Raw genomic sequence first — 21937 nt, 5'->3', positions numbered from 1 at the left:
ACATGATTTCTGCCAAGAAAAGTGAAGCTGTAGCTGCAACAAGACTTCAAGGGGCTTCAATCTTTTCTGCCCTGGAGACGACGACATTAAGCAGCTTTTACACAAATTTCAAATCCAGAAGTGTTTCTGCAGAAGAGCTGAGACGTCACATGACATCAGAGAAATAACAGAGGTCACAGCTGAAGTTGCAAAAAGTTAAACTTCTGCATCCAAAAGTTCCCTAAAATGAAACCTGAGGTGTCAGGAATAATCAAACGTTGCAGAGAAATCTGTCACATGGTCTGATTTCGTCCCCTCGTCCAAAAAGTGAAACTCAGATGTGTGTGATTCTCCTGCTCCTCCAAAGTTTGACTGAACATGTAAACAGGATTAGGAGGGAGCGCTCAGCCTCCATAATGTCCCTGTTTGAACCCATTCAGTCATGCTTCTCACATGTCTCACGTCATGTGATCAGGGAGGGGGTCCATACACACACACACACACACACACACACACACACACACACACACACACACACACACACACACACACACGCCAGGCTAAATGGAGGAGGTGACGACGAAATAATTCAACACACTGATACAAACACACATAAACAACCAGGCAACAGGAATCAGGAATAAACACACACATGTTTCAGTGTGTGTGTGTGTGTGTGTGTGTGTCTGTTTTTAGTCTGAGGGCGTTCACTGAGCTAAATCTGTCACTCAGACTCTGGATGTTGGACAAAGACGACCAACATGATGCAAACATCCATCTTCAAGTCAACAACATCACGCTCAGGAGAAAGTTGCACAACACAAACAAGACTGAGTGAGGAGTGAAGCAACTTATTGCTCACCATAAAAACAGGCATTAAGGTCTGAGGATGCAGGAAAACTTGCATGACTGTACGTTTGAGTTACAGAAAAGGTCGAATTCTGCAGAAATTAAAAGTTATGTGCAAAAGAAAGAGAAATTCGGGATATTTGGAGATTTGATACCCTTATCTAACGGCCGATAAGAAAACTATTTTAAACAGTGTTTCACTGGGGCTAGTTCCAGGTCAGTTCCTGACTAAGCACAAGTTCTTTGAGCTTCCCAGTTGGCCTGGTATGGTAGTCAATAAATCAAGTAACCGTTGAATAAATGAAATGAACTCAAATTTTTTGTATTGTTTGTTTTTGGGATTTTTGAAAGTTACTGATATTCCAAAAGTCTGTCATCTGTCAAAAGTACCGGGTACCGATTCACTAGAAATCAAAAGTTACCATGTTTAGGTACCTAAACGCATCCTTGTGACTGTGAGGGAGTAGAAGAGTAGGCGATTTTCCATACTGGACATGAACACAGCATTGCAAGTTAAAATACTGAAGAAGAAAATGTTAAATTGAAAAAATATATATTTTTTAATATTAAACAAATTGATATTTTTTAATCACATAAAGCCAAAAAAGTACCGGAAATTAGTACCGTTGAGTACAGATACCGATTGCCAGGTACCGGGCATTGGTACCGTATTGTTCTGGATGTGAAAAGTACCCATCCCTATTTGAAAATGTGTGTTGCATTATTATGACATATATTTTTTATATTAGTGGTTAATTTTGTATAAAAATAATATTGCCAATGATATCGTTTATCGTCAATTATTGTGGGACGATATATTGTCCGGCAAAATTTGTTATCGGCCTAGGCCTAGTGATTAGCAAGCATCGACTATGTCAGGGGGCGGGGCTACCTGACGATCGTGATGCAGTTAAAACCAGCCATTATCAAAGCTGTCGAGCGACAGGTATGTTGTTTTTGGGAGCTAAGTCTGGAATGGAATACAATCAAATAGTAATTTCTGTAAATTCTGAAGCATTTTTTAATCAAACTGCTGTTAAACACTGAAACACTTTTAGTTTAACGAAATATTCACTTCAGTAATTCCATATGTACTCATTTTTGTCTTTTACCCAAAACATTACCAGTCTAATCCCACAGTAGAGCATGCAGGTTATTATCTAACACTGGTATTGGATCAGAATCGGTATCGATTGACACCCAAAGCCCAGGTCTTGGTATCAGGACCAGAAAAGCTGGAGCAGTGCATCCCTAGTGTCGAGTAGCTCCTACACAAGCTCAAGCAAGTTAAAAAAAAAAGGGCTTTGGAGCCCAAAAACGGGACACTCTGTGTCCAGCATTATTATAGCCAATCAGCAGTGAAAGCTGTGCATGCACATACACACACCAGAGAGGACAAAGGTTTTGACAGGAGGAGAAGCTTATTCAAAATTTTCATGTTAATATTTTCACTCTTAGGGCAAATGAATATCAGCTTCAAATATGAGTTATCAGCCACCTTGACTACTCAAGCCCTGTGCCCCCTCATGGCAGGTGAGCCAAGTGACGATAGCTGCATCAGTTGAATAATATTGTGCGACACAGTGTACCCTGCTAATAAATCCAACAAAGAAGAAAAATGCAACGTAAAAAGTAGGAATGCTCATCTCAGTTATTTGGGGATCTGTCCCAGGATTAGTCAGGGGAAACGTTGTAAAACGCGTGCCGTACTGAGACGAACTGAACTGAACACCTTGGTGGAAAAACTACATCAGTCTATCCCAGCTCCTGACCAGTAAAACCCTCATGAATCTGTGGATTTCTGTTTTAATTTCCAGGACTATTTGCAGTGGAAAGCCTCTGACAGGTTTCGCAACGTGATTCAAACGTTGCATGAACCGCCTGATGCTAGCTAACCGCCTGTTAGTAAAACACATGAGCTCACAGCCTTATTGACTCCACTAACAGCCTGTGATGCACTGATGTTGTATCAGCATCTCTTTACATACATTTAAAGCTTGGTGTCATATTAGATTAAGCTCCGGTCAATGCAAACTCAGTCTCACACCCCCTCAGATACATACATCATTCAAAACTGAGTGTCATGAGCGCAGCAAGACAGACGATCAGGGCTGTGATCCCTGAGCAGCAGCTTCAGATGGTCTGCACATGCTCAGAAAAGTCTTTCTGCCAGTGAGTAACTCAAAGATGTGACATTAAACAAGATGAACTCTGCACATTTTGTCTTAATAAAAGCAGAAACCTGAGCACAAACACTTTTCTTTCCCTTCGTCTTTCCTCCCCTTCCTCGCCCTCTCTGATCTGAAGGTGATATGGAAATGTTGGGGGCGCTGTGACGGCTCGCTGCCCCGCTCAGTCGACCTTGTGTGTGCATCATACATGCAGCAGCTCACACATGATGTAAAGACAGTTTCTGGGCCGTGGTGAACTCCTTGGCACAGTTTCAGGGACATTATACAGACTGAGTATCAGTCAGAGCCTTTTCCTCTGGAGGGGGAGATAATCTGTGGGCGTGGAGGAGGAGGAGGAGGAGGAAGAGTAGACTCTGCATATGTTACACAGGGTGGTGGGAGAGGTGTTGGGCTGGGTCTGTCTAACCTTTGAGACCGTCTGAAGGAAGAGGACTCTGAGACTTGTTGACGTGTTAGATCTGACAGACGTGACTCTAAACAGGACGAGCTCTCTCTGAAAGAGGAAGCTGCTGTTTCAACAAACATAAAAGGATCATAACCACAGCAAAAAGATTCATTTTCTCCCAGAAGCTTCAGGAAATACTGTGACGTCCTGAAGCAACGGTCTTCAACCTGTACTTCCTACAACATCAACAGCCCACCAACTTTCCATGCACCTGTAGCTAACCTCAAGTTTTACAGCCCTGGGAAGATAACTACATCTACAAAAAGACTCATCTGGAAGAAAATACTGGTTTTAATTCTGTGTGGATGGATTCAGTTAACTGACAACGTGCCGGATTAATATATGTGACCGATATATGGCAACCAACAAAAAATGATAAATTGACCATGAAGCAACGTATGTTGGCATATTCAAGTATTCTTTCCAAATAATTGCAGTTTAACTTAAATTTTTAAAATTTGGGAAATTTTGTAAAACTTTTCATTTTCTAGTTTTGCAATTTTTTTTAAATTGTTGCACTTTTTGAAAGTTGAAAAAAATTGTGATTTTTTGCACATTAAAATTTTTAAAAAATATTTAATTTTTTTTCTTTCGTTAAAATTTGACAACTTTGAATTTCAAACTTTTGCAATTTGTTAAGTTTGAAAAAATGAATGCTAAATTATTTATTTTTTTGAGTTTCAATGTGTTTTAAATGATTGCAATTTTTTGTAATTTAATGATTTTTTATTTTTTGCACATTTTTATTTTTTTGAACATATTTGAAAATTTTGCACGTTAAGAGCACGTTTTAATTTTCAAAAATGTTTACATTTTTTCCTTTAATGAAATTCTTAAATTTTTAAATGTCAAACTTTTCCATCCATTTATTTCCAAAAATATAGGCTACATGCAGTGTTTTTTATATTTTAATATGTTCCAAATTTTGCACATTTTTATAATTTAAAATTTTGAGAATTTGGGGGGATTTTTTTTTGCACATTTTTTAAACTTTTGCACATTTTGACATTTTAAAAAAGTGATTATTGCACATTTGAAGTTTTCAAAAATGTTTAATTTTTTTTCTTTCTGTAAAATTTTGATAAGTTTGAATTTCAAACTTTAGCAATATGTTAAGTTTTAAAATATTTAGGCTGTGTGCAAATATTTTAATATTTCCATATGCTTTGACATTTTTGCAAATTTTTGTCATTAAAAATGTTTTAAATTTTTTTTGCACATTTCTGAAACGTCTAAATTTCTTTGAAATCTCTAGTTATTGAAAATGAATCGGTGTGTTTGATGACATTTTACTGTCATGCTCAGAAAAAAACCCTGAAAGATTTATCTTTTTCCATATGATAATATTTTAGATGAACCCTTAAAATATGAAAAATTATTGCCACTCCCTAGTTACTACGCAATAAAAAGACATGGACCAAAAACCCTGTGACTGGCTAGTTGAACATTTTTGGAATTGCCGCACATTGCCCATCAGGTCCTCTCCTCCTCCATATTCTTCCTCATAAACATTGCTGCACAATCAACATAAACATATATCAACTCAAATATAACTTAATACACTCAGAGTCACTGAGATAAAAAAACATAAAACTTAGCAAACATACACACCACACTGCCCTCATGTGTTCCGGAGGAGTACTGCAGAAAAAGGCTAAAAGGTCTGCCTTAAACTTGCCAAGGAGTTGGTTAAAAACTTCTCATTTGAGACTTTTCTGCAGCTTTATAAAAACAGTTTTCAGAGGGAAGTTTAGTATGATTATGTTCCTATATGAGAGGTGGACGTGATGTGAAACAGAGTTTGTTGAGGCTCTAAAGTCCTGCACCCTGACTTCACAGTAAGTGTTCAGAAATGTCTGAGAGCTGCTCATTATCAGTGAATACGTCCGGACGTGGAGCTTCTGCAGCGCCTCAATAATGAAAGAATGTTTCTGATATCTCCGAGCCCTCAGGGTGCCCCGAGCAGGAAGCCTGACATGAGTCGTACACAGAAGCTTGTTGAAGCTGTTTGTTACTAACAGAGTCAGAGGAAAAGGAAAGTGAGCAGCTCACCACAGTATCTCTGAAAACAAACCAGACTCACCTGCCCTCAGACTGACTCTCACAAACCCAGCTCTACAGGTAAATATTCACCTGACACATAATGAAACAGAAACCCTTCAAATATTTATCAAAGATAGAGTGAAATTCCCAGCCGTGAGTATTAGCTATGCCTCATGCTGCTTCTTTTTCTGTGCTAAAAACAGGGGCTACTTGGAAAAACACTTTTCAGCAGTAACTGCTAACAACTCCCTGATTATCTGAGTGAGATCCCCTGCAGACATGAGGAGATACAGACCCATTTAGAGGCTGTGCAGAGATGTTGTCTAACTCCATGATTTATGAATGGATATTATCTACATGAATATTCTAGTTTTGACTGTAGAGTTTGGATTTTGCCAGATTTGTTTGTTTATTATTTGTACAAAATTATATGGAAGCCCATTTATGCCAAATTGAAAATGAATAAACAAATGAATAAAATATGTTTATGTTAAAAAAAAAAAAAAAATCAAAATCACAAGATTTGTATTTCATAGTTTTGACTTTTATCTTATAACTTTTACTGTTCAGAAAATTTGGCCTCTAATCTCTTATTTTGAAATTTATCCTAAAATTAAGACTTTTTATCTCCTAATTTTCACTTCTCATCTGATTAATTTGTATTAAAATCTAATGATTTTTACATTTTTTTCCCTTCAAAACTATAAAAAAAAAATTTCATCTATGACTTTTTCTCATACATTTCACTTTCATTTCACTGACTTTCAATCTAATATTCATGACTTTTAATGTATTAATTATGAGTTTCACTCTTTAAGTTTTGACTTTTCATTTTACTTATTATATCTAATAGTTTTCACTTTATATTTGGGATGCACCAATCCAACTTTTCTGGTACTGATACTTATATCCCATTAATTTGACTTCAAATCTCATGATTTCTATTTAGTATCCAAAAATGTTGACTTTTCCCCTTTTTTGCACTCTTTTAAGGGAAAGTCTCCTAATATACTTTAAGATGGATTTAAAAAAAAAAAAAAAAAAAAAAAAAAAAGTAGAAATATTAATAAATCATTTTTGTTTTAAAAAAATACACATTTTAATAATAAATATATTTTAAAAATAAAAATAAAAAATAATAAAATAAATATGATTTTTTTTAATTCATATATTAATAAATAAATAAATAAATTAAAAATATATATATTAATAAATAACTAAATTAAAAATAAATAAATAAATACATTTAAACCCAAAAAATAGAGGTTAAATGCATTTTTTTCCTGGTTGAAATATGCTTCATTAAGTTCCTCATTGAGCTGTGTAATTAACGCTTTCTCATGTTACACAGCTGTTACTATGTTATTAGAAGAGCTATTTTAGTAATTAACTGGAAAAATAACAAACAGCTTCCAGATCCCAAGCTGTCTAATACATTACAACCACCGATGGTTAACACAATAGAAAATTTATATTACAAAAATTAGATAAAAGTCACATGAAGTATTCGATTTTTAAAAAATTATTATTATTAAATGATTATTTGATATTATGACTTATTTATATTCTGTAATGTATCACCCATACAGCTTCCTAACTTTATGGTTTAAATAAAACAGAAGCTGAAACACGAAGAAAAGAAAATTCTATTTAAAGCTTTTAAATCCAGAGTAACGAGCACCGCAACGTTCACCTGAGCCCCAGCCAGGAGGCCTCCCAGCTGTTCACCTGTCCTGTTCACCTGTTCAAACCCAGCTGGCACAGAGTGATCTGCCTGAGCCTGAGCTCGTCCCTGTATTTGGTGACTGCAGGGGGAGAAAACAGAGACATTCAGGGTCGTGCTGGGTCCCTGAACGCCTCACTAACAGCCGTTTCGTGTCCGTGTTGATGTTCTGCAGGATTACAGCAGCACGCAGCTAACTAACTAGCTCCCCCTGCTAACCTGGAACCACAGCGACTGATTCAACCTGTCTGACCGGTCCGCAGAGCGAGGTGCTCGGCCTGAAACCGGCCCCTGCCCCCGGTCTTCGCTCCCTTTACCTTGTCGCTGATATTGTCGGTGCTGTCAGGGTCTCCTCCGCCTCCGCCTCGCTTCCTCAGCTCCGTCATGTTTCGCTCGTTTCGCCTCCGGGACGTTAGTGTGTCACATAAGCCGAGTCCCGGTGCAGGAGGGAGGGAGGGGGAGCGGGGCTAAAATCCGGGGTGTCTCGGGTAAAGTCCGGGATATTTAACCCGGGTTAGACTCTAAAGCTGGCTCCGTGAAGGTCAGCTCCTCTGAAAGTCAGCCGGCGAGGAGACAGTAACGGCAATACTGCGTGTGTTTGTTTATCACCGCAGTCCCCGTCCCTCCTGCTCCCCTCCTACCGCCGTCAGGGTGGAGGAAACAAGCGCGTGCTGCATCCGGCGCAGACTTTCAGAGTAAAAGCTGCGTTTAAAAAGCAGTTAATTTCTCATATATGATTTGTACTTGAATTATACTTCAAAGTTTGTTTCTATTATATTAGAGCCTAGAAAGTAAATATATATACATAAATAATTTCTAATTTAATGTGCATTTCTGTGTTTGTACTTTGTTATGAATGTATAAGATTTGTTTTAGTAACAGTGTTTGTAAGCTGTCATATGACTTCTTTGTCAAAAAAATCTGTAAATTGCCTCAACTGCTGTGTTATAGTAAAAAATAATAAATTCGTAAACATTTGCTTATCCTGTTCAGGGGTGGCTGGAGTCTCTCTTCACTTCACACAGAAAGGCCCACCAGCTAAGCTGGGATTTGAACCAGTGACCTTCTGGCTTTGACGCTGCAGCACTAACTGTTGCACCACCATGGCTCTAAAATAAAATGAAATAATAAAATAAAATAAAATAATATCAAATATAAAATGAAATAATAATATAAAATAAAATAAAATAAAATGAAATAACATAACATAAAATAAAATAAAATAAAATAAAGTAAAATAAAGTAAAATAAAATAAAAAAATAAAATAATACATAAATAAATAAATAATAAAAAAAAGATTTAAAAAATTAAATTTACAAAAAATAAAATGAAATAAAATAAATAAAAAAAATAAAAATAAATCATACTACTTAAGAATCAAATATATAATTACTGTCATTGCATATAAATATTCCAAACCCTGTTGGCATAAAATTACCTAAAAACAAGTCTGATCTTCAAGTTTTGCATTAAGTGCATTCAATGCCTTTGGCTTAGTTGTTTTCAAACCTGTTTGTTCTGGTAGTAAGTGTCCTCTGCCTTTGCTTCTCCAGTCCAAACAAGTTATGACTTGAGTGTTTAGGTTCCCTCGGGATGTTTGTGTTCTGTATTCTGGTAATACTGGACCTTCAAGTGTAATTAAGTGCATGTTTAACAGCTAAGTCGTTTAATAGACTACTGGAATATTTAAAAGACTATGAAATACTGTAGGAATTTTATCAACCCAAGAACAAATAAAGTTGTAACTTAAATAAAAATGTAGACATAAGACTCAAACTATCAAAATAAAATGAACAGCAGTTATAATTCTAATAAATTGAAATAAATTGTTGTAAGACAAAACAGTAAAAATCTGGTGCAGTAAACACAGGATTTCCCTGATAGAACTTTCACACAGTTTTGAGAGCACATTCACTGTTTTAGTCCCTGCTGTGGTAGTTTAAATATATTTTGATAATAAATTAAGTAAAATACAATACACACCTGAAATTCTTGGTTAAAAATTTTAACAAATCAAATTTTCCTCCTGTTTGATGCTGTTAAAGATTTACATGAACGACTTTTATTTTGAAGTGTTATCTTTACGTTTCCGGTCTCCATCTATTTAACTTCACTCAGGTCTGCGGCTGCAGTCTAAATAAGTCTCTATCTCTCCTTCTTTCTCCTTTCTTGGTTGACCATCTGCAGACTCTCCTGACCTGTTGTTTGACTAAACTCATTGGTAATAAACTGAATCATCGCTCGTTGAGCTGAGAGATGATGTTTGCATGAATTAAACTGTGATGAAGTGATCATGTCAGGTGTATTCTGTTGGCTTGAGCTGCCAGAGCTGGCTCCAGTTTCCCTCTGTCTGTCTCCTCTTGATGTGTTACTCTCATAGAGTCTGTCTTATCTGATGTGCACAAGAAATGAAACAACCTCTAACTTCCATTTGTTCATCGTCAAACACTAAATATCCACCTACCTGGGTTTAAAAGCGTATCAACGTCCAAGATCAGAGACGCAGGAGAGCTGAATAAGGACATCAACATTTCCAAAGAAGTCGTGTTCACTTTGTTTGAGCTTACCTTTGATGTAAATGTTTACACTAATGAGCCTTAAACAAATTAACAGGATCAGGTTTGAACTGGAGCCTGACTTTAAATGTTCAGTTTGATATGAACTTATCTCATGAGGCGGATGAGGATTGTACCACTAAAGCAGTGGTTCTCAAACTTTTTTCAGTGATGCATCCCCTGTAATTTTTTTTTCTGCTAAGTCCCCCAACAGCCGATTTGGTTGGAAAAAGAAACAAACAAAAGACGTAAAACACAGCGCGGTACTATTAATGTCTGTTGGAAATAATATTCAGTTATGAACTCGACTTAAATTGGATTCAAACACTGATTGAACAAATTCTGTTGGAGGAATTTTGCTTGGTTGCTACTTTCTAAATATAAGTTTTTGAACCCCAACACTGCAGTTCTCTAAGTGTCCACTAGAGGCTGTCTGCAGAAACAGCAGGAACCACACACACCCATTCAAAAAGCTGATCTTTACAGCAGAAATAAACACATTTACAGCCTAGCTCAAAATAAGGTTTTACTCTGAACAGATCATTTCTCAATCAGTGCAAACTGTAACGGGAAGGAGTTATCATCACCAGTTATTTACAGAGTTATTAATCTGATTAGTTTTATAGACTGGTTAGCCTATCCTTCCTGCAGAACCTGGTCACAGCCTGGACAGAGTCTGACCTTTGACCCACAGGTTTAGTGATCCTTGGAACAGAGACAGAGAAACTCTATTACTTCTCTCTCAACCCCTCTCTTCAGAGTCTGATGCCCCCTTGTGGTATAATATGAGGACATGGTTAGATGAACACACAAACGTCTTATTCACTGTTGATTGCTGCTGTTTGGACCAGAAAGAAGATTCACAGACTCTTTAAAGGTCATTTTCAGGTTTTTAGATTTCTTTGTGGTGATGCAGACATCCTGCAGAAGGAGATCAGGCAAAGAGAGCTGAAGCTGCACATGCTCATCTAATACGTATATTGCACCTTCTGTTTCTCAATATAATTATCATTATTATTAAGTTTTTCTGTAAATATTCCTGTTTTTTAATTTTATTTTATTCTATTTTATTTTTATTATAATGTTCTATATATATATATATATATATATATATATATATATATATATATATATATATATATATATATATATATATATATATATATATATATATATATATATATAATAGAATTATAATAGAATATAGAAATGTTTAAGATTTTATATATATACAAATCTTAAACATTTCTATATTCTATATTCTATCTGCATAATTTTCATAATTTTCTTGTTAGTTGTTTGCATCAACACACTTAAACAAATTCCTTGTATATGCAAATGTACTTTGAAATAATAGTACAAAATAATTAATATAAAATAATTATAAATATATAATATACTATAAATATAATAATAATAATAATAAATAAATAAATAAATAAAATATTAATAAAAACATAAAGACAATAATAATAACAATAATAATAATAATAATAATAATAATAATAATAATTATAATAGCTTGAGAACATCATGATAACATCAGGTGCTGATATGATGCAGAAAAAGCACTAAATGTTGACTAAATACACCACAGTTAACACCACAGGTCAGAGCTGTGCCACTCTCTGCTTCCTCTAGAGGGCGACGTCACACTATAATATAAAACAAGGGAGTCCACTCAGTCCAGAGAACAGGAGCAACTGCAAGTAGTCAATGTTAATGAACAAAGTTGCAAAGATGTTTCTCAAATGCATGTGTGTGTGTGTGTGTGTGTGTGTGTGTGTGTGTGTGTGTGTGTGTGTGTGTGTGTGTGTGTGTGTGTGTGTGTGTGTGTGTGTGTGAGCACAGTTGTATTTGCATTTTGTTTCTAAGTCTGAGTGATTTTGCTCCTTTTGTTCAAACGGAAAGCAGAAATAACACCATGGCACACACTAAATGAATAAAAAAATTAGAAAAATAAAACATAAAAATAAAATAAAATAAAATAGGATAAAATAAAATAAAATAAAAATAAATAAATGCATTTTATCTGGCTCGCTGAACCAGATATTTCCATGACTGCGTGTTTGTTTGGTAAGACATTTTTTTAATACACCGCTCATCATCTTCAAGGACGACATGATATAAAAGTTGCATAATGATGATCTGCTCAAACTGAGGTTATCTATTTGGAAATCACACTTTGCATTTCATAAATTATCACTCAGTTTAAACGTTCATCCACCTGTTGCACAGATTTACGTTCCCGACTTTGTTTCTGCAGAGAACCTGGAGTGAAGTCTGAGCTGCAGAGCCTGTAGAAAGCGTTTTTATTCTGATCAAATGTTTGGTTTAAATCTTTACTCTGTGAGCAGATTTATATTCATCAAACTTTATTAGCTGCTGTTTGAGAGACAGTGAGTGCCTGATACTCTGAAGGTTACTGATACAGCGTTCTGATAACTCGCCGTCTTATCAGCGTGTTTTTACCCGTTAATAATCCTGAATCTTATCCCACGTTTATCTTCTCTCATTTTGTAATGGGTTATAAGATCAGGGCTGTAAAATACAGAGAAGGGTGAAACTGACTCTGAAGACTGTTCTTTTCAGACTTATCTTATTGAGTTCATTACAGCGTCACTCATACATCCACACACATCTCCACCTGAGGCTGACGGTTCATCCATCATGCTCCTTCCCTACAGTCTGCAACAAAAGGAGTCCTGGTTACAGTCCACCCTGATGTCCAACATCAAGTGTTGATGATTTGTTCCTTTGGTTGCACACATGATAAAAGCATCTTTACATCTCTTTTTCATACCTTCATAGAACACTGTCTTCTTACGCTTAACTGTTCACTCTGTCCTTCCTCAGTTTGTGTCCTAACTTTTCACACACTTCAGCATTTCCCAGCTGTTAAGGTATCAAATATTCTCTGTAACCAAACTTAAAAAAACTGCTCCTCTGCATTTTATTAGAGTGGCGTTTCTGTGAGTGAGGAGATAACGCAGTGGATATGAGACTCTGCTGTACTTTGAAATGTTGCTGCAGGGGTACAGGCTGTCTGTGCTCCACACAGCATAGACCTGCTGTTTGTGCTCCACATGGCATGGACTAGCTGTTTATGCTCCAAACAGCATGAACTAGCCGTTAGTGCTCCACATGGCACTGACTAGCTTTTTATGCTCCACCTACAGTTTTTGCACCACATGGGATAGACTAGCTGTCTTTGCTTCACATGGCATAGACTAGCTGTTTTGCACTCCACACAGTGTGAAGTAGCTGTTTGTGCTCCACATGGCACTGAATAGCTTTGTATGCCCCACACAGCATGGACTAGCTGACTGTGCTCCACACAGCATGGACTAGCTGTTGGAGCTTCACATTGCAGGGGCTAGCTGACTGTAATCTGCATGGCATGGACCAGGTGTTTGTGTTCCACAATGGCACAGACCTTCACATTTTGCACCACATGGCAAAGACTAGCTGTCTGTGCTTCACATGGCATGGAACTGCTGTTTGTGCTCCAAACAACACAGATTAGCTGTTTTTGCTCTGCATGACACAGACCTGCTGTTCGCCTAAACATGGCACTGACTAGCTTTTTATACTCCACACAGCATGGACTAGCTGTTGGTGCTTCACACAGCATGGACTAGCTGTTAGTGCTTCACACAGCATGGACTAGCTGTTAGTGCTTCACACAGCATGGACTAGCTGACTGTAATCTGCATGGCATGGACCAGGTGTTTTTGTTCCACAGTGGCACAGACCTTCAGTTTTTGCACCACATGGGATAGAGTAGCTGTCTGTGCTTCACATGGCACAGACCAGATGTTTGTACTCCACATGGCATGGATTAGCTGTTTATGCTCAACACAGCATGGAATAGCTGTTAGTGCTTCACATGGCATGGATGGGCTGTTTATGCTCCACACAGTATAGACTAGCTGTTTGTGCTCCACATGGCATGGACTAGCTGACTGCAATTCACATAGCATGGACCAGGTATATGTGTTCTACAATGATACAGACCTTTAGTTTTTGCACCACATGGGATAGACTGTCTGTGCTCTGCATGGAACAGACCTGCTGTTTGTGCTCCACATGGGACTGACTAGCTGTTTATGCTCCACACAGCATGGACTAGCTGTTCGTGCTTCACATGGCATGGATTACCTGACCATCTGCATGGCATGGACCAATTGTTTTTGTTCCACAATGGCACAGACCTTCAGTTTTTGCACCACATAGGATATACTAACTGTCTGTGCTTCACATGGCACAGACCTGCAGTTGTGCTTCACATGGCATGGACCATGTACTTGCAGCAGGGAGTATTTACATCTACATAATGTTTTTCAAAATACAGCATTATACTGTAGAAATAAATAACAGTTCATGCACCGTAAAATAACACGAGATTACTGACATCCCTTCTGCTAGTATTAGTAGCATAGTTGCAGTATACTGTTTTACTGTTGCTGTGTGTTGTCTCTTTAACCTGGTACACGAGCCTCCTTCACTCTGAGGGGGGGTTGTTGGTGTTTGAAGCCCCGCCCCTCAAACAAGTTTTGAACCAGTTAAAAGATCCTAATGTGATGACCTCATCATTTCAGCAGGTCAGGTGGAGAATATGTGGAAGTTTACACATCCAGCATTCTTTCTTTCTATCCATGTTTTTAACTAGTCCCACTATAACATAAATAAAATTCTGTTTTATGACCTCCTCTCTGAGATCACTGCTGAAGGGTATCCCAAGATGCATCAAACTTTATGTTAGAAACCAACAAAATAAACAATAAAATGATCACTAAAACAGGCTTTAAAATGCATGAAAGAATACTTAAAGGCCGATAACAAATGTGATTTTTTGCCAGTGAACTTTTCAGGGAAAATGAATCCAAGCTTTAATGTTGGTAGGTTTTCTCCTGAGAGTGAGCCGGAGTGAAAGTGCACGCTCTGATTTATGGTGGAGTCATAAACCAGCTTATAAAAACCTGCAGCCGGCTCAGGGAGAGGACTCAGAGGGGAGCGACCGTCAGGGTGAGTAACATCCACCGTCTCTTCATCTGTGGTCCATAAGAAAGATTAACAATGATCAGGATCAGAGACGTGAATCCTCACCGATCAATCAGGGATAGATCTGTCTTTGAGAAACTGATTTTATGAAGAATTTTCCTCCTGATTTTACCAAAATATCTGCAGGAGAAAATCAACCTCACACTGCAGTGAAAGAAACAAATAATGAGGGTTTTATTTAGACTTTCTGAGGTTGTTTCCTGTCTTCCTGTCTCCAGATGAAGCTGTCTGTGTTGTTGCTGTCGGCTCTGCTGGCTCTGTGCTCAGCCAGTCTGCAGGACCTCTTAAAGAAGAGCGCACAGCACAGGAAAGGTGAACTTTCACTTCCTGTCATGAAATCATGGTTTTCATCACCCTGCAGCTGGATTTCATGAAATAATCATGATGTTGTTTCCTCTCTGTCTCTCAGCCCCCTTGCTGAACCCTGACCTGGAGGGTCTGGTTCCTGAGTCCACAGGGGACAACGTGGTGCAGGCTCCTCTGTACCCCGCAGACCTGGAGCATCAGGAGAGTCTCCCGGACTCCTTCCTGTTCGGAGATAACGTAAACCTGGAGTGGCTGAGCTGGAGCGGCTCCCTGCCAAACGGAGCCGTTGCCATCTACAACGGCTACACCGAGCGCACCGACTACGTCTGCAAGTACAAGTGTGAGGCCGGCTTCTACAACCCCAGCCTGGGCCCCTACTGCCGCTACCCCTACGGAGACAGCGAGTACTACGCCCCTGAGTTCGAGATCCTGGCCAACAAAGACAACTTTGAGTTCCTGGAGTGGAAGGAAGACTCGTACGGGTCGGTGCCCAAGCACTCAGTCAGGACCTGCGCGGGGGTCGGGATCTACGTGGGGAAGAACAAGTACGGCCTGGGGAAGGTGGTGTCGCAGTTCGAAGCCTTCTTCCTGCCCTGGGAGGGGGATGAGTACTGGTACAAGAAGTACCAGGTCCTGACCATCAACAGGGACGCCTACACCCAGCACATCTCTGACGTCAAGTACGCCATTGACGAGGTCGCCATCTTCCAGTATCCCCCTGAGACCATGCGCATCTCCGGCGTCACCAACAACGAGTGCCAGACCGTGTCCAAGACCGTCACCATCTCCAAGACCACCGAGGTGGAGACCACCTGGAGCATTGGCCGAGCCACCATGCTGGGCATCGCCGGCAGCATCACGGCAAAGATCCCGTTCATCGGCGAGGGAGGCGTGGAGCTGAGCGGCGAGAAGACGCTGCAGTTCTCCAGAGGAACCACCGTGACAGAGTCTCTCAGCCACTCCGTGTCCGTGGAGCTCACCGTCCCCGCTAACCACTACTGCCGAGTCCGCATGGAGGGGCGCAAGATGAAAGCTGACATCCCCTACACGGCTCGCCTCAGCCGCACCTACCGCAACGGAGAGACCCAGTGGACGACCATCGTCGGGAAGTACGACGGAGTACAGATCGGAGAAGTCCGGGCTGTCGTAGACCGATGTGAGCCTGTCGCTGACGCCCAACCGTGTCCATAAAAGACTGAGTGAAAACACAGAAACGTCTGATGTGTCGATGTTCAGAACAGTGTCACAATAAAAACACGTGAACAAAACTTCTCTGTGTCGGCTGCTCCCAAAATAAAACTTTATTCAAGAATAAAAAACACACGCTTTCTTCCTTTAATTATCCGCAAAAAATACAAAAAGTTCTTTTTTTAATCATGATTCAAGGCTCCCATTTTATGGAACATATAATTTTTTTTGGAGAACTATAAACATTTATCTCAATTTTTAAAAGACATGCCCTGAAACAGTGATGAAATCTTTTTTTTTTTTAATCAAATTTTAATTTTATTTTTCCATATAAACAGGCACAATAATAAAGATGAAGATATATAGGATTGTAGCATTAAAGCACAGTGAAAATATATGTGAGAATCAGGAACGCAGAATATAGAAATAAATAATAAAAATAATAAAGGAAATCAATCATTCAGATAGTAAAACAAGAAAGGAAAGAAAAAAAGAACGGGCAAAAAAAAAATAAAAAAAATAAAAAATTTAAAAAAAGGCAAAATAAGTAAATAAACAAAAAAAGAAGATAAAATAAAATAAAACAAAACAAAATAAATAAAATAAAATAAAACAAAATTAATAAAATAATAAAAAAATAATAATAAAGAAACAGTGATGAAATCTTAGTGATTTGGTCACTGGTCACATGCAAAATGTGAAATGCACTCTGATTTGTCCTACTGCAGTGTCCTTAAATCAACTTACAAAACAACAATCATAACAAAACAAAACACAATAAAGAAATATCGGAAATTCAATAAACTGGGGTTAAAGTCTGTGACTTCTGTTTAATTAAAGAGGACTTAGTTTTTGGTTATTATACTCAAAGTTACGTGTGGACCTGACTTTTAGAATGACAAACAAATCATGTAAATTAACTTTAAAAAAAAAAAATCAGAGAGGAACAAAACATATTGAGAAAAATAGAGAAAATGAGTTTTCAAAGTAATTTATCTTTTGGATAAAGAAAAAATAATGATCACAAATATGTAGTGATTTGAAGTGAATTAAAAATAACCAGGTTGTAAAAGGAGGTTTAGGAGCGTTTCTGGTTTTATTTGAACATCACATATTTGCCTCATTAAATGGGTAAATATACGTATCGAGGGGTATTTCATCTGCTTCTTTGAAAAATTGTGTTTTTTAACCTCAGCAGAAACTTTATCCCTCCCCAAGTTTATACAACTTTCAATCAAGTATAAATTGTCATTGTTCTCTGTGTTTAAAACAGTTTGACGAGTCCATATCAACGAACTCAATCAGTTTTTATCGGGTGTTGATTGATGATTACATAAATGTTATAAAATGTTTTTATGATCTGGACTTTTAGATTTATTATTCAGATAAATGCTGTAGCAGTTTGCTCTAAAAACTCAGAGACAGCTTCACAGAGTTTCCTCCGTCTGTTTCAACCCTCTGACTCATGGTGCTCTCTGCCGTGTTCGTCGGTTTAAAGTCATTTTCTCCTAAAGTTGAAGGTTTATACGGTGGAACTGCAGATCAGCCTGTGTCCAGATTTTTTCCTTAAGTGTTTTAAAAGTAATTATCCCATGAAACCCATCACAGTTATGCTAAAGTTAGCTCTGAGCCTTTGAACTTCTTTTGACGTTTCAAGTTTTCAGCATTGTTTACAGAGTAGCTGTGATCTGTTTCTGTGATGAAAGTTAGAATTCTGTTTCCAAACCAAAGTTATCGCAACGCATGCTAACCGCTAGCATGTCAATGCAGTTTCCTGTATACATAGGCATTAAGCTAGCACTGTGTGTTCTACTTTTTGGTCTGTTAGGAGATGTATGACATGTTGAATCTCTAGTGAGACCCTAACATGTATTTCTTTGTGTTCAATACTTATTCAGCAAAACAGTGCAGCGGTGTGAAGGGCGCTTATAGGGTATTATTGGGACTCATACTCTGCTCCCTGAAACAGCTTAATGCCCCCCAGCATGTGATGACATCATACTGCATCATTCAAAGACATTCCAGAACACTTTCCACAATCTTCAGAGACAGTAAGAGCAACATTCCGGAACTCCTTTTGTTCTCTTGGAACCCTGAAGGATGGAGGTTAGCATGAGTCAGCATTTCTTACATGGTGTCTGCTGACCACAGTTTAAACAGTTTGAACCAGAGCTCAGACTGTTTGATGGTGAAGGCTCAGGAGCATGGAGTCCACTGGAGAGGACGTGTCTGAAACTGTGTCAACAAAGTTAAATATTAGAGTAAAACACTGATGATATTTTTTTTTAATTGAATTAATTTCAGACATCAGAGACTGTGTCACATTAAAAAATATTCAGGAGAGAAAAACAGACATTTTACAATTTAAAACTATTTTATTGAAGATTCGTGCTGTTTTTTTTTTGGTTTTTTTTTAAACTCAAATTGTGTCTCAGTCTCAATCTCTGCTCCTACGTCTGATTTACACATTAAATTAAATGTTTTAAAGCTCTGCAGATGAGTTCACACTGAGTGTGAGCCGCTGAAGGAAGTGACAGAGCACTCCTGTCAGTCTATACGACCTTTACACACACACATAGTCGTCGTCTTTCAGGCCTAAATAAATAAATTGATCATAACGTTCAGTCTCAAGGACGCACACACAGATGGCCATGACATCAGCGATTCTCAGTGATAGGCTGTGCGAGCAGAACAATGCCCGTGTTGAGCCTCTTCTTCGGTTTAATCTTGGCAGCCGGCGACGTTACGTAACGCGGAGCGTCCTAATCAATGACCCAGTATTCCTGAGGATCTAATCGCTCTGTTCCCAGCCCCAGCTTATCTGAACCCTCAGTATCTGGCCATCGGTAGAGACGCAGCGCCACAGCACTTTGGACATCATGCCATCTCCCCCGGCCTGAAGATACATGACGTTAAATCAGGCCGATTTATTTATGAAGCACTTTTAACGGACTCATCACGGGAAGAGGAGGAGGGAGTTTGGTAAGAGGGATCAATAAACAATCCTGTTTTCATTATCAGGGAGAAAAGTGGGTTTACACTCCTCCAAGGCTGCAGGTAGACCTCTGATAGCCAAGGACACAAGTGAACAGATGACCCTGACCCCAGGAGTAGACCTGATTCTGGTCCAGGAGGACGACAGATATCACACAAAGACACACAGGTTACCAAACACCTGATGATTGAACAGGTGTGATCAGCTCACCTGGCTGATGAAATCAAGGTGAATGAGATGACCTTACAGATCACACACAGCTGACACATGATGAACCGTTAGTGCTTACCACCAGAGAACCACAGGTCATCACAGAGCAATACAACACAATACAAAAACATATGACACAATACCATATATCAATATACATTATGATACAACACAATACCTTACGACAATACAACACGACAAAATGCGATGTGACACAACAGGATAGGAAAAAATATAACAGGACAACAAACTATATGATAAACCTGATACCGCAATACAAAACAACAAATGACTATTAGACAAAATACGATAGAACAAAATACAACAAAACACTATGTGAGAAAATATGATATAAGACAACATGACCATACGTCACAACAAAATACAATGCAACAATAACAAACAAAAATTCAATGACAATATGACACAACAAAATTCTACGTGACAAAATATGACTTACTGACTGAAAACAATATGACAATACTATATAAAAAAAATACCATACCACAAAATATGATACAACAATATGATACTAAAATACGACACAATACGACCATAATATGATGAAATGTGATGACAGTATGATACCACAAAACACTATATGACAGAATATGAGAGGAAAATAGGTTACGAAAATTTGATGATATATGACTTGACATAATACAACTTTACGATACAGCAATGGGATACAACCAGGGTTCCCTCGGATCCTTGAAAAGTCTTAAAAGGCATTGAATTCATAATTCTAAAAATAAGGCCTGAATTGGTATTAAAAAGTCTTAAATCCAAATTTCAAAAGTCTTAAAAATTTGAACACATTGGTAAGACTTATGTTAGTTTGAAGTAAAAAAAAATATTAAGTAACGTTTATCTATTTTTCTAAATAATTTCCTGATTCACTCTCGTGGCAACATGGCGTAATCACAACAGCGGAACTAACGAAACGGGGATCTGGTTGCACCAGGAGCTTTTAAAACAGACGCATGTCTTGGTTCTACCTAGGGTGCCTGGACGGAGAAAAAAATGAGGAAAAATTGGCAAAAAAAAATCCAAAACAGGCTTAGGGAAATTGATTATGGCAGCAAAATTGAGAATTAAATTTGAAATTAAATTTCAAAAAACATGTAAAAATTTCAAAAATGGTTTTGACAGTGGCCAAAAGAGATGAATGGGGGCAAAGTAGGGATAAAGTTGTAAAAATGGGGTTAAAAAAAGGTAAAAAGTGATATTGTATGTAAAATAAACATTGGGTCAAAATTGCATCTAACCCAGGTAATTCATGTGGTGTTTTTGTTTGTTAGTTTTGTTTGTTTCAATTGTGGTTCGTTGTCAACTTGTTTTTAAATTTGATTTCCAACGTCATTAAAAAAAGTCTTAAAAAGTCTTAAATTTAACTTGCCTTGAGCTGTAGGAGCCCTGACAACACAACGATGTGACAATACAATATGACAAAGTACTATATGACAGAAAACAATATAACAGTACGATACAAAAAAATATGATGCAACAAAATAAAAAACAATAAAATAATAAAAAATACAAAAAGATAAAATATGATATGACCAAATATGACAAAATTTTGTCATGGTTTGGGTTTTTGGTTTCTGTGTTAATCTTAGTTATTCTTGTGAAATGTCTGTGTCTCTAGTTGTTGTCTTTAGTTCGTGCTTCTTGTGGTTTTGATTTGGTTCTTGTCATGTTTGTCTTTTTGTGATTATTCTCAGTGTTTCTGGGTTTAAGATGTTTTTAGTCTCTGTTTTGAGTTTCTCTGTGTTTGGTTTGGTTCTCCTTGTGTTTCCCTCCTTGTCGATTGCTCCTCATGTGTTTCACCTGTGTCTTGTTTCACACCTGTGTTAATCACTCCTTGTTTAAGTTTTTGGATTTTCAGTTTGATTTTTGGATTTAGTTAAAATAAAGTTTTTGTTCATCTGCATTTGGGTCCTCCACCTCTTGTTTTTTGTTTTTCCCCTCCGGTCTCGTGACAAATTTAAGACGGTTAGATATGAAGAAGGAGCCACCATTAACTTGAAGTGTAGGTATTAAAACAGTTGCTGGATTTTTTGAGTACAAATAAATAAGTCTGAGTGACCAGTGAAGCTATGTGCATCATTTGTTTAGAACATGTATAAAGTCATGAGAAAAAGCCCCCCAAAAAAAAAAAAAAAGACGCATTTTTCATACCCAGCGATTGAATTAACATCAAAAACTGAAAAAAAAATGAACGTTGTGACATTTTGAATTGTAAACCAAGTATTTAGTTTAAGATTTAATATTTTAAATTTAACAAGGGTGAATATGTATCAGTTATATGGGTATTCAATACATTTAGTCAATTCACAGTTTTATTATTGATTTTATTCAAGACTTTTTCTATAACCGGAAAACAG

At 37.6% G+C, this 21937-nt stretch overlaps 2 protein-coding genes across 3 annotated transcripts in view; one reads left to right on the top strand and one right to left on the bottom strand.

The window, feature by feature from the left end:
* cds1 (CDP-diacylglycerol synthase (phosphatidate cytidylyltransferase) 1) overlaps window positions 1–7881 on the bottom strand; it is a 44714-nt gene extending 36833 nt beyond the window's left edge. For both annotated transcript variants that reach the window (XR_012598275.1, XM_074670526.1), the window contains exon 1: window positions 7549–7881. Coding sequence is in view for 1 of the 2 variants with exons in the window: in XM_074670526.1 (XP_074526627.1) it covers window positions 7549–7617 (69 nt within the window). In the remaining variant the exon portion in view is untranslated. The remainder of the gene's footprint in view (window positions 1–7548) is intronic.
* A 6927-nt stretch (window positions 7882–14808) lies between these two features.
* On the top strand, window positions 14809–16348 carry LOC141790901 (natterin-3-like). The gene is made up of 3 exons (XM_074671054.1): window positions 14809–14815; window positions 15070–15163; window positions 15261–16348. The coding sequence occupies exons 2-3, from the start codon at window positions 15070–15072 to the stop codon at window positions 16346–16348; spliced, it is 1182 nt and encodes a 393-aa protein (XP_074527155.1). The 5' UTR covers window positions 14809–14815.
* The last annotated feature ends 5589 nt before the right edge of the window (window positions 16349–21937 follow it).

This window comes from Halichoeres trimaculatus, unplaced genomic scaffold, assembly GCF_033239565.1.
Source record: "Halichoeres trimaculatus isolate MK-OKI-2021-1 unplaced genomic scaffold, fHalTri1.1 fHalTri1_scaffold_5, whole genome shotgun sequence".
In the NCBI taxonomy this organism is placed as follows: domain Eukaryota; kingdom Metazoa; phylum Chordata; class Actinopteri; order Labriformes; family Labridae; genus Halichoeres; species Halichoeres trimaculatus.
Note: the sequence above shows the minus strand (reverse complement) of the source record. Positions and strands in the feature narration are given on the sequence as shown.

Coding starts and splice junctions, on each gene's coding strand:
- LOC141790901 (XM_074671054.1), top strand. CDS start 15,070: ATGAAGCTGTCTGTGTTGTTGCTGTCGGCTCTGCTGGCTCTGTGCTCA. Junction 15,164..15,260: donor GAGCGCACAGCACAGGAAAG/GTGAACTTTCAC, acceptor TCTGTCTCTCAG/CCCCCTTGCTGAACCCTGAC.